This window comes from Mustela nigripes, chromosome 9 (genome assembly GCF_022355385.1).
Source record: "Mustela nigripes isolate SB6536 chromosome 9, MUSNIG.SB6536, whole genome shotgun sequence".
In the NCBI taxonomy this organism is placed as follows: Eukaryota; Metazoa; Chordata; class Mammalia; order Carnivora; family Mustelidae; genus Mustela; species Mustela nigripes.
The window spans coordinates 12975727-12993081 of record NC_081565.1 but is presented as its reverse complement, the minus strand read 5'-3'; the positions used below and the strand labels follow the sequence as shown (position 1 = coordinate 12993081).

At 46.5% G+C, this 17355-nt stretch overlaps 1 protein-coding gene across 4 annotated transcripts in view; it reads right to left on the bottom strand.

The window, feature by feature from the left end:
* Positions 1-5238: 5238 nt before the first annotated feature.
* GGTA1 (glycoprotein alpha-galactosyltransferase 1 (inactive)) overlaps positions 5239-17355 on the bottom strand; it is a 52729-nt gene continuing 40612 nt past the window's right edge. For all 4 annotated transcript variants that reach the window (XM_059410892.1, XM_059410893.1, XM_059410894.1 and 1 more), the window contains 2 exons: positions 11741-11878; positions 5239-7794 (listed from right to left, as the gene is read on the bottom strand). In XM_059410892.1, coding sequence (XP_059266875.1) covers positions 7101-7794; positions 11741-11878 — 832 coding nt within the window. In that variant the 3' untranslated portion in view covers positions 5239-7100. The remainder of the gene's footprint in view (positions 7795-11740; positions 11879-17355) is intronic.

Here is a 17355-nt window from a genome sequence, read left to right as displayed (position 1 = left end):
CCTTTGATAGACTCTGGAGTTCCAAAATTGTTAGATTCTGCAAGTGCAATCATTGTCTAGGCAGGGAGACAAATGCCTGGTGCTTCCAATTCCACAATGTTCCTGGAACCTTCTCTACCTTGGAAGCTTTTAGAAGACCTAATGCCCATCCAGTTCAATCAGAATCTGTGGGGTCAGAACCAGGCATCAATGTTAGCTCTTCAGGTAGTTCTAGGGTGCACCCAAGTTTGAGAACCAGGGCTGTATACCCCCTACAACTAAGAGAGAGGTATAAGTCCTATGGGCTACTTTGGATTTTGGAGGCAGTGCCCCATACACGTTGATCCCATTTACCTGATCATATAAAAGCTTCAGTGGGATCCTGGACAAGAGAAAGCTCTCCAGCTGGTTCAGCTTGCAGGCCTGTTGCCCTGACACATGACCAATCCTATCTTACATAGTTCAGAGAATCCACAGTAGAATGAAATGATGGATAAACTGCACCTAGCCCTGATGGGATACTTATAGCAGACTCAAGGAAATGCCTCTTGAGCAGATAACCATTGTTTCCTTCTTCTTCTTCTTCTTCTTCTTCTTTTTTTAAGATTTTATCCAATTATCTGACAGACAGAGATCACAAGGAGGCAGAGAAGCAGGCAGAAAGAGAGGAGGAAGCGGGCTCCCCGCCGAGCAGAGAGCCCGATGTGGGTCTCAATCCCAGAACCCTGGGATCACGACCGGGGCCGAAGGCAGAGGCTTTAACCCCCTGAACAACCCAGGCGCTCCTGTTTCCTTCTTTTAAATAGGGGTTACTATAATTTTTTCCCCTCTTCTTTCCTTGTGTCTCACCACTGACTCTAGTGTGTTTTGGGTGTGAGCTAAGCTTACCATTTACTGTACAGATTGCTGAATAGTCAGATGTGTTCTCTAAGGAACCAAAGGAGACAGTAGACTCTGAGAAGCTTGGCCTTCTGATGTTATCTGTGGATTCTGTGGTCTGCTCTTAGGAGAGGGGGATGTGCTACAGTAGTGTAGCATGTTTTTGGATCATGGTAGCAGGGAATATTTTAGGTACATGGGAAGAAGTGATTGACGACTAGACAGTGATTGACGACTAGACAGTGCGGTAGATACTGTGAGAGGCATCTACCCAGCTCACGATATGTCCTTCTCTGAGAACTGCCCCACAGTGCAGTCAACCCTCCAGTTAAGCCTGCCCCATAGCACAGCAGCTGGGAGCAGGAGTGGATGCTGTGCTGTTTGCATTTTCTTTTCCAGGAATGTAAAAGTTTTGAAGGAAGAAACCCTGAGCCTGGAAATAGTTGGGGCTGAGCCATATTGACAGACCCCTGGGGAAAGTTCACAATTTTTAGCTGTTGAAGCCTTTAGATAGAACTGGGGCGCCTGGGTTGCTCAGTGGTTAAGCCGCTGCCTTCGGCTCAGGTCATGATCTCAGCGTCCTGGGATCGAGTCCCGCATCGGGCTCTCTGCTCAGCAGGGAGCCTGCTTCCTCCTCTCTCTCTCTCTCTGCCTGCCTCTCTGCCTACTTGTGATTTCTCTCTGTAAAAAAAATAAATAAAATTTAAAAAAAAAAAAAAAAAAAAAAAAAGAACTTCCCTGGCTCTTGCTCATGGCCTGGAAAATTTTTATGCACCAAGTCCTAAAAAAGAAAAATGGAAAAGAAAGGAAGTGGGGAAAAGCCCTGATTTCCAGCGTGTACTGATTCCCCTGGTGTCAGTATTCTCAGTATAGCCCATATCAAACTATCACAGTAAAGTCACTCACTGCACAGGGAGCCGGGAATAAACCAGCTTCAGTATACTAGTGTCTGGTTATCAAATCTCCCTTTTATTTAGTTGAACTTTCCCTCCCAAAAAAGAGATTCCCAAAAATCTCCCTTTCAGATTTAGACAGCTCAAGGAGGATGCCTGTTCCTTGCAATCAAAATATATATTTTTTAAGATTTTATTTATTTGAGAGAGAGGCAGGCATGTGCATGGTAGGGAGGGGTGCAGAGGGAGAGGGACAGCAGACTCCCTGATGAGCACAGAGCCTGATGCAGGGCTTGACTCCAAGACACTAAGATCATGGCTGAGCCTAAATCAGACACCCAACCAACTGAGCCACTGTGGCACCCCAGCAATAAAAATATTTGTAACTAAAATACCTAGCTGGCATAACCACGTCTTATTCTGAACAGTTACAGTCAGTTCACTAAAAATATGTTCTAACTTTGGCTGATCTTTTACAGCCACATTCTTTAGATATTTATAGTATTTTCGTTTATTCACATCTATTTCTACAAATGTGTGGTCTTTAGCAGACCCAGAGAGGAATGTGTTTAAGCACTGCACTTGCTTTGGAGACGTGCAATCTTTGGAAATCCCTGCCGTCTGGTGTCCAGGATAGGGAAATACTTCTGTCTTAGCTGTGAATGTTACAGGTGTAAGAGGCAAGTTTAAAGCTCTTGACACCCATCAGGGACTGTTCCTAGGGGACAGGAGTTGGGTATTCTGCATGTCGACTCCCTAGTGTTTCTTCCTTAATGAAGTTCAAAGGAACGTTACACCACCATTTCTCAACCTCATCACTACTGACATTTTGAGCCAGATCATTATTGCGGGGGCTGTCCTGTGCAACACAGTAGGTTACGGCCCCAGGTTCGAGCCTGAAGCCCAGGCTGCAATTCCTAAGTCCTCATGTTATGTACTACACACAGGGGGAGATGTTCCAGGTGCCAGATATGAAAGCATCCACTTTGTGGTAGGACATAGAGTCCACAACCAAAACTTAAAAATTTTAAATGAAAAATAACCACTTCTTATTAAGCACGATGGGCGTTGATATGATGATTCCTTCCTCCATTCATTAAGTAGGTATGAGTTAAGCAGCACCTCTGAGATGTAGTTGGGGGCTAGGACTGTCGACCTGCCTTTCAGGAGCTAACACATCTAGAAGGGTTCAATGGGGTATTTTTCAGTTTTAAGTCCAACTGACTTAATAATGGAACACATACACATTTGAAAAGCCCACAGGCAGTGCAGGCTTCAGGTAAGGCTGGAGACAGCAACTTAGACTTGTCATCAAGGACTGTGTTTCCTTCAGCCTCCCTGCTCCTCCTGTCCTATTGTCAGTTCCATCCTAAGGCTGACCTTCCTGTGGTCAAGCACCTAATACTACATGCTTCCTCATTTCCTGAAAGGACCTGAGATTCACTTTGAGTGGACTACTTTAGGTCACCTGCCCATCCCCAAATCAATTGTTGCCACCAAGGGGATGGAAAGTGTTGATTTGCTTAGTCTGGATCCCTTGCTCCAACCATGCCACCAGTTTCCATGGAAATCACGTTGACTCCACCAAAGCACCCAGGTATTGCTGGGAGGGGAGAAAGAGAGCCACAAATGCCAGGCAGATGTGGAGTCCTCAACCAGCCAAAGTGCTCACATGGTCTTTATTGCTTTCCACGCAGGCTCTGCCGGCTCATTTCAGCCGGTACCAAGTCCCCAGCACGATCTGGGAAGGCAGCCCTCTGTGCTTTACATCTGCTCCTCCCTCTGAAATCTCCTTCCAGCTCCACTCCTCAGTCACCTGCTTCTTTCAAAGCTCAGAGTCAGCCCCTCTGAGGCAGCTTCTCCCCCCTTCCTCTATGCGTCCCTGGACCCCGTATTGCTCACGTTTCATTTGTCCACTTCTCCAACATGGCACTAGATGATGGCTTTAGACCTGCATTCTGAGAGTTTTTGGTCTACTACATTCCTAATCCCTAATAAAGGAATTGAGAGCTTTTGGTAGTGATTCCTCCGGTGTCCTCAAATTTCAAAAACAAGGTGGCTAAAATGCGTGTGTGCGCATCTGTTCACGCTTGCACATATGTGAAAGAGTGAGGGAAGCAGACAGGAGCTCTGAAAAGAGCAAAGGATGTACAGACAGATCATCCTGGGTCTGAATTCTAGTCGGCACCCTTAAAGATCTGAGGCTTTGGCCAATGGATCCTCACTACACCCTGTTTTCTCGCCTTAAAAATTATGCATTATATATGATGCAATCATGCTTTCTATGACCTTTCACCCGTTACTATGCTATTGTGCCTGTTATTCACTTACACAAGGCACATATAACAAATAGTGCGTTTAATAAATACCTTCAAGTATTGCCGTAACTATGATTCCCTTATTGGTAAATCACAAGGTGACTTTGGCTAGGAGACATCAATGATGCATCATTTCAAGAAGGACAAGAGAAGTAAGGCCCTTCGGGGCTTAAAGAAATATGTCCCCTTCCAGCTGCATGTGACCCGCAGATCAGAGGTGGAGTGGAAGGTGGAGGTGTGGCTGTCCCTTCCACCTGCCTTGCCCAATTGTACCCTCCGTGGCACCTGCCTTGGCACAACAGCTAGTGTGTGCCCACAGGACTTGAATTAGCCCTGCATGCATGAAGAAAGGATAAAAATGATCATAGTCTTTTGTTTATTTTTTTTACATGATCCATTTTAACTAATACATTTAGGGCAGGTTTAGTACAAAAAGTGGGAAATAATATAACAGGCTTGGAGACATAACGAGTTTTTAAAATATTAACTCTTATGGCAAAAATACCCCTTTATGAGATCCTTCTATAAAGCTGTCTTTTCCTTGATATGAAACATGGTCCTTCAGATGTATGGTGTTGACACATCCGTCCTTGTTGGCTTCTCTGGTCTGAGCCTCCACTTGGTTATTTCCTAGCCAGGTGCCTAACCTTTCTGAACATCACTTTGCTCATCTATAAAATGAAAATAATTCTAATGACAGAACAATGCCCTGTTGTAAATGTAGTGTACCTCACTCCCTCAGTCTTGTCACTTTTCATCTTTCTATTTATTACAAATCCACCAGCCCTGACTTTGCTGGAAATCTAGCCTTTTCCCAGAGCCCCTTGGCCATATATATTCCCAGAGGTCAAGACTAACTACCCCCAGATGTATTATGACATTGTTTTCTCCCTCTGCCCTGTCCCGCCCTAGGCTTCAGGGGCGAGCCTTTTCTTTCTGGTTCCTCCACGGGGAGTTAATTACTTCAATGCCCCACTTTGGAAAAGCTCTCCATAAGCATTTGTTGTTTTGAAAGTTTGGGACTCTCAACCATATCCTATCTTCTTAATAGTGTATGTGTTTTTAGAAAGACCATGGGACTTTTTGGAGTCTAAGAATGTAAAATTTGTATCATGGACGATTCTGAACGTCTTTGGGAGAAGTGCACAATCCATGACCAGACCAGAATCTACTGAGAAAATAATTTATTCAACTGTGAATCAGGAATTTTATTATTTTTTTTAATGTTTAAATTTAAACTTAAACAAACAAAAGGAAATCAAGATTCCCTTCCCCTAATCTTTTAAGATAGGGCATTTCTTTGGTGTAGAACGTAAATGCTCAACTGTCCCTACTCCAGAAGGGATCCTGGAAAACTTGAATCCTGGAGAGAGGCAGCACCCTGACGTGTGGCTTTCATTTTCTTTCACGAAGTCCACTTCTTTAGGACTTTGTCGATTTGGTTTGGTTTTGCCGGGTTGTGAGATTTTTTTGGCAAGGACTGAAGAGTAGGAGGCACAGTGAAATGGTAGGAAAAAAAAAATGTGGGTTTTATTTGGATCACATAAGCCCGCTGTGCCCACCACGGAGCCAGGGCAGTGGTTCTTCAAATCCATTACTTAAAAATGGAAACACAATGACCCAAACTGGAATACATGCCAACTATAAATATTCCTGCCTATGTAGATGTTGCCTCCCAACTTCCTTGACACTGAATCACTTAACTTTAAATAATATGTAGGATTTCAGAGCTTCTCTTAGAGAAGGGGACTGCATGTTAAGCTGTTCAGTCACGAGGATGAGGTCTCCCACTGCCATCCCCTCTGCTTCTGATATGAAGCAGATTTTATTCACTGTTGTTATTCTGGTTGTTACACTGCTTTAGTGAAGATGGGGCAGGGGAAAACAAGAGGTTGCTTGATGGGAGGGTTTTTCCAATCTGGTCTACTCCTGGATGTCAGCCCTCCACTCTGGGGCATGATGGGCTGGGGGGCCCTGAGGGTTCGAGCAGGCGGAGGCCGGGCATGTTGATGACTAGCTGTCATGCAGCCCAGGTTTGGGAAGTTGAACTCTTTGCCAGCCTCTTTAGTCCACTGTGGGCCTTTGCCTACTCTGTCACCATCTAATTCAAAGCTCTAGCTACAGAACTGAGGACACAAGCAGCAGAGTCTAGCAGACTGAATGTGACTTGGGCCAAAAGAGAAGCATCTCCATGCAAGGCCACCGCATTGCCTCAGACCTGTCGTTGTGGGTCTGAGGAGGCTGGAGATGGCCCGCAGGGCCTCCCACACAGCCTCCCACACAGCGCCTGGATCCGCGCTGTGTTTAAGCACCAGCCCCATGCCCTGTGCCCCTCAAAGGTGGCCTACAGTGACCAGCCTCTTTTCCCACCCTCTGCCACTTCACGGAAAACTCACTATGAGTCTGTTTAAACTCCATGCTGAGCCCCCATTGGCTCATTCACATATCCTGGGATTCCAAACCTTCACCACCAGGCTATCCACTGGGAATTCTCCACCAATCTTCTGTACAGAAGCCAAATGACATTTTCCTTATGGGAAAAGAACATGGACAGCCAATGGCCTGAAGCAGTCTGCTCCTGAAACCATCCAAGGATTGCCAGCGGGGACTGACTATGTCCTTCCTCAGATTCTGCTGCTGAGCAACTCAGCAAGGACACTGAAGTTGAGGAGCTGACCCTCACAATTGTATCTTGTGGCTAAACACTTCCTTAGCACCTTTTTTTCCCAGTATGTTATCTGGCATGTGCAGAGGGTTTCTGGCTTTTTCTTTGCCTGTGTAAAAAAAAAAAAAAAATTTTTTTTGTATTTCCCCCAAACCCAGCATAAATAAGAAATTACTGGGAATTTACACCTGATTACCATAGGTTCATTCTCCCATACAGTGAAGTTCAAAGTTACAAGGAAGAAGAGTAAGTATTTGCAGTGTTGGTGTTTTGTTAGTATTGTTTAAAAGTTAAGTGTTACTCTTCTGAGAAAGTTGCCAGAATCATACTCTCTCAAATTCAGAAGCCTACCAGCACAGTTTAAAGTCAGATATTATTTCTAACCAAATTATACTCTTTTGTCTGCCAAGATATCTTGACAGTCTTAATATCCGAAGGCAGGCCTATGTGATAATCCCAGCAGTATTCTGGGGATAAGATTTTAGTGGGTTTGTTGAGAAGGAAATACTTATTTAGGTGGCTTTCATCATGCCACTCGGCTTCTATGTCATTTTTCTTGTCCTGGAGGATTCCCTTGAAGCACTCCTGGGTGATGTTTAGGACCTGAATGGGTGTGCCTCCAAAGATAGCTGCGTGGTAATAAAAATCCCCTTGGCCGAATGGAATGTAGGCTGCAGACTCCTTCCGCCTCTCGTAGGTAAACTCGTCGGGGTCTGCCTTGTACCACCAGGCCTGCAGCTGAGCCACCGAGTGGCCGAGCGTCTCCACTCCAAAGCTATCTTGGAAGACCTGGTCCACGTCCATGCAGAAGAGGAAGTCCACTTCATGTTGGATGTGGGCCACAATGTGCTCCCCAATGGTTTTCATACGCATCATGCTGATGTCCTGCCACCTCTTCTCAGGCTTGATCTCAAACACTTTGAAGGAACGCAGAGGACCCAGCTCTATCAAGGGTATCCTGGAGACGTCGTCCACCATGATGTAAAATATGACTTTGTGGCCAACCATGAAGTACCTATTGGCAGATACTAAGAACTCCTCCAAGTAATGCTCAATGTATCTGAAACAAAGAAGAATGGGACAAATGTAACCGCTGGGATCTGCACAGGAGACTCCATGCTCTTCCAATGATCTTGTCTGCATTTGGCAGTGTAGGGGAGGAATGATCTTCCCTATCCCAGACATGTGTTTTCCACATCTGCTAGGGCAACATTCCTCGCTGCTTTCCACCATTCAATCGCTCCACTTTGGGGAGGAGGAGTGACTTACCTGCTGATGTTGGAAGACTGACCTGTACCCACCACTCTCACTCTTGGAGCCTATGTTCTCAACTGCTTGGGGCCTTGAAATGAGAGTACTAGAACAGGCCCTACCCTGCATCTGTAAGCCTGGATACCTGATCTTTCTAATTCAGTGATTTAATATCAGGAAGCCAAGGGTCTGCAGACAGAAGCCACATTCTCCAGTACCCACCTTAACTGCAATGAACATGATTTCACGTCATCTATCTTGCTCAGCCCTTAGTCTTATTTATCTCTTGGTTCAGACTGGGCAGGCAAAGTGGGTACTATTTGATATTTTTTTCCCCAGCTTCACTGAGGTACTTGACATAACATTAGGTACTTGTATAACATTAAGGTATACAAAGTATTGATTTGATACACTTGCATATTACAAAATGATTACCACTACAGCATGTCACATAACTACTATTTGTTTTTTGTGATGAGAACATCTGAGATCTACTCTCTTAACAACTTTCAAGTGCATAATAACAGGATTATTAACTATAATCACCATGATATACATTAGCTCCCCAGAACTTATTCATCTTGTAACTGGAAGCTTGTACCCTCTGACCAACATCAGGGGGCACTAGTTCTCCCTCAAACTATACCCAATGTTGCTGTTGTCCTACTGGATACAAGAGTGACATGACCCTTAGGTCCTTTGGGGACATATTATACCTAATCATCACTGTTCTCGTATCCTCTTCTGGGACCCAGAGAATGGGTTACAGGGCATAGATATCCTTCTATATTACATATTCACCCTAGGAGCCTCCCAGTGATCACCCCAAACACCAATATACCATTCAGATACCACCACTGTAAGACTTCTCCTAACACCAGAGCAAACAACCTGATTTAACCTTAGTTTAACTATTTTTTCCCTTGTTTTTAAAAATTGATTTTATTTTTCATACCATGTTTAGGTTCACGGCAAAACTGAACTGAGAGCACAGAATTCCCATGAACCCACTGCTCCCCTTCCCTTCCCACAGCTTCCCCCCCACCCACTACCAGGATCCAGCATTGGGGTGACACATGCCTTGCAATCCACTAATCTTCACTGACCTATCATAATTACCCCATAGTTTACATTAAGATTCACTCTTGGTGTTGAACATTCTATGGATTTGGACAACTGTATAGTGACATGTATCTATCACTATGTATGGTATTATACAGAGTATTTTCAATGCCCTAAACCTCCTGTGTTCTGCTTGTTCATCAGCACCTCTCCCCTAACCCTACCCCATCCCTGGCAATCACTGATCTTTTCACTATCTCCATAGAATGTCATATAGTTGGAATTATACAGTATGCAGTCTTTTTAGATTGGTTTCTTTCACTAAGTTAACATGCATTAAGGTTCCTCCAAGTGTGCATGGCCTGAGATAGCACATTTCTTTTTACCACTGATAATATTCTAGATATCATAGTTCATTTATCCTTTCACCTACTGAAGGATGTCTTGGTTGTTTCCAAGTTCGGCAATTATCAATAAAGCTAGTAAAAACATCTGTGGGGAGTTTTCTTGTGTAGATATACATCTTCAACTCTTTTGGCTAAGTAACAAGGAGTGCAGTTGCTGAATTATATGGTAAGATTATGTTTACCCTTGTAAGAATCTGCCAAATGGTCTTCCAAAATGGCTGCACCATTTTGCATTCCTACCAGTAATGAAGGAGAGTGCTTGTTATTCCACATCCTCACCAGCATTTGGTATGTGGTACTGACAATGTGTTTTGGATTTGGGCCATGCTAATGGGTGGGTGGAGATATTTTAGCTATGTATGTCTTTATTCCAAATACGTCATATTGGTGTCTTCTGTAACCCAAGCTGTACAATCTTGTGAAGCCAGGAAGATCACAGAGAGGAGGAAGAAGTAGGAGTCACATGGCTTTACACAACTCATGTAGATCCCAGACTCATGCTTTGTTCAGTGACTGTGGATTGAATTTAATTTGCTGATCATCAAGAAGTTTTCGCTGGCTCAAGAAGTTTTGTGAGCCATCATAACTGTTACCTCATTATGCTTTTTGGTGACTGCCCGGATTTCCTTTCTTTACTACCAAAACAAAGTGTGCTTTTAAGGCTGGCCACCAGAAGCCCAAGAGTTTACAGTCCTGGTGATTTAAATGGAAAGAAGGTATCTGAGCAATATAAACAGGGAGTTCAACATGGCTCTATGGCTGGCTGCCAAGAAATTCTTGGGCACTCTGGAACTTTAAGAAAAATCTATTGTGCTCTGAAGCTTGGGAGACAATCCTAGGATGAGGGAGGGAGCTGTTAGAGGTTTAACATTGTTTAGGGATTAAAACACTGCTGTTGGCTTTCTGCATTGTTATTTGAAAACAAACCAAACATCACACCTCTTAAAAGTCCAAATCCACTCTTATAAGGATTTATTGCTGCTGAGCACACAAACAGTCCTGGCAAGCTTCAGAGCAGAGAGCATAGGGCTTTCCCCAGGATACGTGATTTATAGTTTGGTTCTGCAGAGTTGCAGCTGGATGGTAAAGCTGTTGTGGAGCCATAGGCAGTATTCTGTTCTTTGGGGGAACACCAAGAGCGAAGCAATCCCTAACATAATCCCAGTGCCATGGGATTAGGTGAGCTGAGTATAGGCTCCTGACTCAGAATGCTACAGATTCTTCTGAGGAAAATGTCAAAAACTCCAGAGTCACCCTTGTCTATTAGAGATGCCACCCAGGTGACTAACCAGGTCACCATTCTTGATTAGTATGGCTACAGCGATGGTTTCTGGGTTCTGGGTTGGGGGCGTCTCAGGAGAACCATCAGATCTTCACAGAGCTCTCCTTTAGGCCCTACGGCAGGTAGATCTGAGGCTCAAATCAACTTGGGCCTTCAACACTCTTTGTAGAGGCCAAGGGATCAACTTTCCATGTGGTTTTCAGGAAAGGAACAGGAGAGGCCCATGGTGGGGGTGGGGACTAGGAAAATTGAACTTTTGCTTTTGTTTTGGCGGGGGCAGGGGGAACCCAAAGACTTTCCAAAAGAGCAAAATGGTGAGTTGACTCCTCAAAACCCAAAGACTTTCCAAAAGAGCCATAATATTAGTTTTCAAATGTTACATTTGAAAACTAATATTATGGCTACTAATTTCAAGTAAGAATGACTGTAGTTTTGGAAGAGGCATTCTAAACAAGGAAATGAAAGCCCAAACAGGAACCTACCCAACCTCTAGAGAGGAGGTTCTGGCTAGCTGAATCTCTGGGGGCCAAGGAAAACCTGAGGCGCCATGGAAGACATGGAGAATTGCCATGCTTGGATCAGTCTTGGATCATGCTTGGATCTGCAGGTCCTTCTGTCCTTGGTCGTGGGTCTGAGAGTGTAAGAGGATGGATGATACACATTTGGGCCAACAGCTGCCATTTTTGGAATTTCCAGAGAAAGCCATGATGTGTGTGGGTGTGCGACAGACCCTACGCTCTGTGGATGGAACGAACACTTTAACCTGCAACCCAAGACTCTCCCTTTGAGGTGGGAAGGAGTTAACTCACTATTGTTTTGTTCTCAGCCCTCTGGGGGGGGGGGGTGCTCAGCAGAGGAGGGATGGAAACCATCCCATTATAACATTCTCCTATCTCAGAATTCAGACAAGGCAGGAACAGCTCCATGAGGCCAGGGAGCCCCTTACAAACACTCTGACAACAAAACAAGAAAAAGCGGAGATCGATCTTATTAGGGACACTTACCTTCCAACAGCAAAAACTGTCAAACCCACGGTAATTTTCTGTTTGGCATAATAATTTTCTAGGATGGTGCTGTTGTAAGTGCCTTCCCACACGACCGGTGCCTTCCATCCGGTCACCGTCACCACCTCTGGACGTTTCCTGGTGACAAAATATAGGTCCCCATGAGTCAGGACAGCTTTTCTAAGGTAGGGCAGAGACTGTCTCAGGGGACACTGGGGTCAGCTATGATCTGCTGAGACTTCCCCTGAATCCTGACTTCACCCCAAGCAGTCAGCCGACTGGTGTGGTCTGTGCAGGGGCTGGTGTGACCTTTGCAGGAGCAGCATCTTCTGCATGAGGAGCAAGAGGCTCTGGCTAGGTGCCTTTGAGGGCTGCCTTTAGGTCCCCGATGGGAATCTTACCTGTACATCTCCATCACTCTGTCCCCTTTCGCGGCTTTCCTATTCTCTTCTTCCTTCTGGATCCCTTCCCCTATCTCCCCAGCCCTTCCTAAACTGCCAGTGGCATCTCTGGGTTCTTTCCCCATGGGTGCCATCCAAGGCTCAGGAGGCCCTAATCCTTGATGGGAGGATGAGAGCGTGACCTTGGAACCAAATGAGAGAAAGCTATTTTAATCTACCTTTCTACCTTTACCTTTTCTGGGTAAAACCTTGGTTATGGGCCAAAAAGGGCTTCCAATTTAATTGTTATTTTTCGTTTTATGCACAAAGAGACAAAGTCACCCAGAAAAGCAGGGACTTAACAGAGCCTCCCCCCAATGGCCAAGGCTGGAACATGGGGCTCTGGCACAGACCCTCCCCACAGACCACATTGTCTCTTTGCTAGGAGCACAAAGGGCAAAGGGGAGGCATGTTTTGTGCACTTAGAATGCTCAAAAGGGACTTGGCAAAGCCAATGCAAACACAGGAACGACAGCAAACTGACCAACTGTGGAGGGTAGATGTGGAAGGGCTGTGTAGCAGCTGGGGCCCAGCAGGAGGGGGTGATACAGACTCAGCCCTGACCCCCAACTGCTCAGGAAGTGGCTGCATTTCCCCTGCTGGGAAGCAGAGACTGAAACAGTCATCAGATTCAAACCCCAGCACGAATGGGCCTGTCCCCACTAACCACCTGCTTGTACTTCATCCACTGAGTGGGGGAAAGGCCAGTGATGAGGGCAAAGTCCTCGTGGTCCCCACTGGGTCCCGGCCGGCTGTGTGCATGTGGCCCTAGGGAGGCTGTTGGGGACATGTCAGCAAATAGATGGAGCCAGTGAGAACTTCCCCTAGTCCCACACATCGGAGGAGGGTGGGTTTTCACAAAACTGCCCAAATCCCACCACCAGAGTGAGGCTGGGCCAAGCTGGGTCAACCACAACCTCATCCCAGCCCCAGCCCCAGCCCCAGCCCTCAGCCCAGCTCCAAACTCACCCCAGTCCCAGCTCCAGTCTCAGCCCTAGTCCCAGCCCCACCCCAGCCCCAGCCCCAGAGTGCAAAGTGCCTCAGCAGACTCTCATCTTCTGTCCATCAGTCACCAAGCTCTTCACTCTACTTCTTGAGATGACAGTGTCCCTCCGGCTGCAGCCTGTGCCCTGATTCAGGCCTCCTCCCCCTGCACAGCTGAATCGCCCCCAGAGATGGGGGTTGGGGCACTCTGAGGCTGCTCTCCTGCCCCCCTATCTTGTCTGGAGTCTGGGCTCTGCCCTCACACCCTGCGTGGGCTGGCTGCTCCGAGAAGAGCCACTCTTGGTTTCCTTCAATCATGAAAGCACCAACCTGTGCCAGGCACCTTCACTACACTTTTTCATTGGCAACAGTCCTGCCACATATTATGTCTCTTGTACAAGTAAGAAAACCAAGCCTCAGAAAGTCTTGCTAACTTGGCTGCCGCTGATGGAAACTAACATATAAGCATGTCCCGTGAGACCAGGCACTGTGTTCAGGGCATCACCCTTCAGAGGTGCTATTCTGATTTCCATTTTATCTGTGAGCAGCACAGAGAGGTTAAATAGTTTGCCCAATGTCACAGAGCTTAGTAAGAGGCAAAGCCGGTTTTTGAACCCAGATGGTTGGACTCTGGAGTCTATGCTCTGAGCTGCCACCCTGCATTGCTTCTTATGTGGACACGTACCAGCTCTGCTGGTGAGGCTGGGGTTACAACCCACATTTGTCATCATTTCCACTCACCTTAGCTACCCTGGCATTTTTATCAGCGCAGAATGAGAAATAATGAGCTACTGTTTTGTTATGTTTTTAGAAATTTATGTGATGCTTTTAGTCACATAAAACCCCCCCTTTGTTGAATGACAGGATTTCAAACCACAAACCACCGTGTGTGCGCGCGCGCACACACACACACACAGCTTACACATCCATAACCAACGTTTCTGAACTTGAACTCCGCCCCGTGTCACTGCCTCATTCTTTGCGGTCCTTAGTTTTAGCCCATCAAGGATCTTTCAGTAGTTCCCACCCAGCCCCCTACCCAAGTCTTGGAACTGTTTACAATCTGGACATGTTGTAAGCAGGTCATATTATTAAAAAAAAAAAAAAAAAGGAAAAAAGGGGAGCCTGGGTGGCTCTGTCGGTTAAGCATCCAGCTTTTCATTTCGGCTAAGGTCACGATCTCAGGGTTGTGAGATCAAGCCCTGCCTTGGGCTCACTCAACAGGGAGTCTGCTTGAGATTCTCTCTCTCTTCCTCTCTCCAACCCTTGCCCCACTAGCTCTCACACTTGCCCTAAGTAAGTAAGTAAGTAAGTAAATAAAATCTTTTTTTCTTTTTTTTTTTTTTAAAGGAAGGTGGGGGGCTGGCAGGTAGCAACTGTACTTATTTAATACTTATGTGCACAGGGACCAAGTATTTGACTTTCAATCTCTCATTTAATCCTCACCCCCACCTTATAAAGTGGGTGCCACCCTCCCCCATATTTTACAAATAAAGGAAGGAGGGGTAAGAGAAAAGCAGAAGAGATCTGCATCTTCAGCCTTATAGGAAGGGACAGTCCCTCACCACACATTTCCTAGCCACACCAGCCCCACTGCTGAGCACAGAGATCAGAGAAATGAGACTCCTTCCTACCCCTTGAGAATCTCACACTCCCAACAGGTGGTCAGCCTGCTATACAATGGGACCCCAGCTTAGTCCTCATCTTCTAGAGAGACTGAGTTAGAAAAAGCCATATCCAGTTTTGTCGCTTGGCTGGGGAGAGTCTTCCAAGCAGGAAAGAAAAAGGCAGCGATATTAAAAATTAATGTTCACTTAAAAATTAAAATGTCCTATTTCCCAGCTGTTAATTATTAAATTTCACTGGCAATTCCAATATGTCCTGGACCCTGATGAAGAAGCCGGGTGACAGCCTGAAAGCACAGGCAGTGGGGGGCGGGGAGGAGGATCAGTTCCCAGATGAACCTGTGCATCAGGGAGTCTTAGCAAAACCATCGACACCACTGCTCCCTGAAAGAAGTGACACAGGGCAGGCCACCCATGTGTCAGAGCTAGTGTTTGCTACTGCCAATTGCCAGAGATGTGCAAGATCAAAAGGATGGGGCTCTAGAAAGAGGGGAAAGTGCCAGGACAGACTCAGAGCTGCCCAAATGCCTTTTGTCCAAGCACAACACCCACCGGGTCAGTGTGTGCAGCTCCGTGATGGCCAGAGTCATCCCATGAGATAAACACACACCTACCTAGGCTATGGGTAGCTTTTAAATTTTACATCCTGACTAATGGGTACCTTGTGGTCCCCAAGTGTTGGGTAGAGGAAGTGTTCAAAGTGAATATTTTAAATATGAATATGATAAAATGTGAATCATGAAGCAGGTCAGAAAAGCTGTGAGGTGCACACCATGTGTGCATCAGTATGCCGGAGCCGGTGTGACCCAGCAAAGAGGGGATGGCGACAGGAACAAGAATGAGGGCTGCAGAATACAGAGAAGGACATGATACAGGAAGAGTTTGGGAGGCAGGATTAACAGAACACATCCATCAGGGAGACTATGGTATGGGTGGAGGAAAAGGATGAACCGGAGAGATAGGCAGGACTGTGGCATGAGATCGGAACTGAGAACAAGGGAGGGTAGAATGTGGAGATCCAGCTGAGTCATGGAAGTCGTGTGTGCAGAGCTGTCCAGCAGGCACTCAGACCCAAGTCAGGGCTCAGGGAACCTTTGGGCTGATGATGGGAAGGTGGGAGTCACTCTCACACCATGGCATCTAAGGCCATGGGAATGGATGGGAGCCTCCAGAAACTCCAACCACTGATGGCTGAGAAGCAGAAGAGGTGCTTCTGGAGGGGACCGAGAAAGGAGAATGGAGAAGTAGGAGGGAAATCCAGAGGATGCTTTGTCACAGAAGCTAAGAGATCTCACTGTGGAAGTGTGTGCACAATACACTGTAACATGTTATAGGCCGTTTCCAGGAAGGGATACACTTATAGAAATATATTTATTTGTTCATGCAGTCGTTCATCTAATCCTTCATTTAGGCAGGAAATATACTTTGGTGCCCTGGGAAGGCTTAAATTTGGTGCCTCTTCAAACTGATATTCCTTACATACCTGCTCACCATCTGTTTGGAGGAGACGCTGTATCCTGCATGGGGCAGAGCAGAGTCACAGCTGGTGGCCATGATATGTCTCTCCCTTTGTCTCCGGTAACTCAGCCTTCACCCTGCCTCCCAGGTCCCGCACAGCGAGCAGAAATGCCACAGCAGAAGAGCACCATCCTTCTTAGAAGGGGACTTGGTGACTATCTCTGGCTCACCTAGCCCTTTGAGCCTCATGGAGGTCCCTCCCCTCCCCAACACACATGCCTAAGGGGCTTAACAAGGCACCACTGCTTCTGTATTCTTGCATTTCCAGTAAGGGTTTAGCGTCTCACAGATGGCTACCCTGCTGCCCAGCTCACTGAATGACATACGTGGGGGCCAAAATTCCCATCCTTCCACATTACCCCCAAACAAAAAGAGAGCTTGCCAGAACATAACCCAGTCTTTCCAGAGCTCATACCCCTCCCACTGGAATAGTCTCTCCTGATCCTTCTCTAAGGCTCTTCCTGCCCCCTCTCAGACTTCTCTGCCCCCTCTCAGACTTTTAAATGTTGATATGACAGGATGTGGTTCTAGCCCTCTACTTGGGTGGCCCCCTCCAGGCCTACAGGTCCCAGGGCTGCCCACATGTCTACCACATGTCTTCCACTAAGTTCATGGGCACTGCCATAGACTGACTGTTTCCCCCACCACCCTGGAATTCACTGAAACCCAATTCCCAGTGTGATGACCTCTGGAAGTGGGGCCTTTGGGAAGTGCTTGGTTCATGATGGTGGAGGCCTCAAGAGTGGGATTGGTGCCCTCAGGAAAGAGCTCCCAGAGAGCCCTCTCACCCCTTCTGTCGCCGTGTGAGGACAGAGAGGATGACTGTCTGTGACGCTGGAAGTGGGCTCACACCAATCACCAAAGCTGCGGGGTTTGGATCTTGGACTTCCCAGCCTCCAGAACTGTGAGAAATACATTTCTGTTGTTTATAGCGGCCTGAACAGACTAAGACAGGCACCCTGTGAATCTCAGTCCCCATGCCCAGCACGTACCTGAATCCAAACGTCTCTAGTAGAGCTCATCCCCTACCCCCACTCCTAGTCCTGGC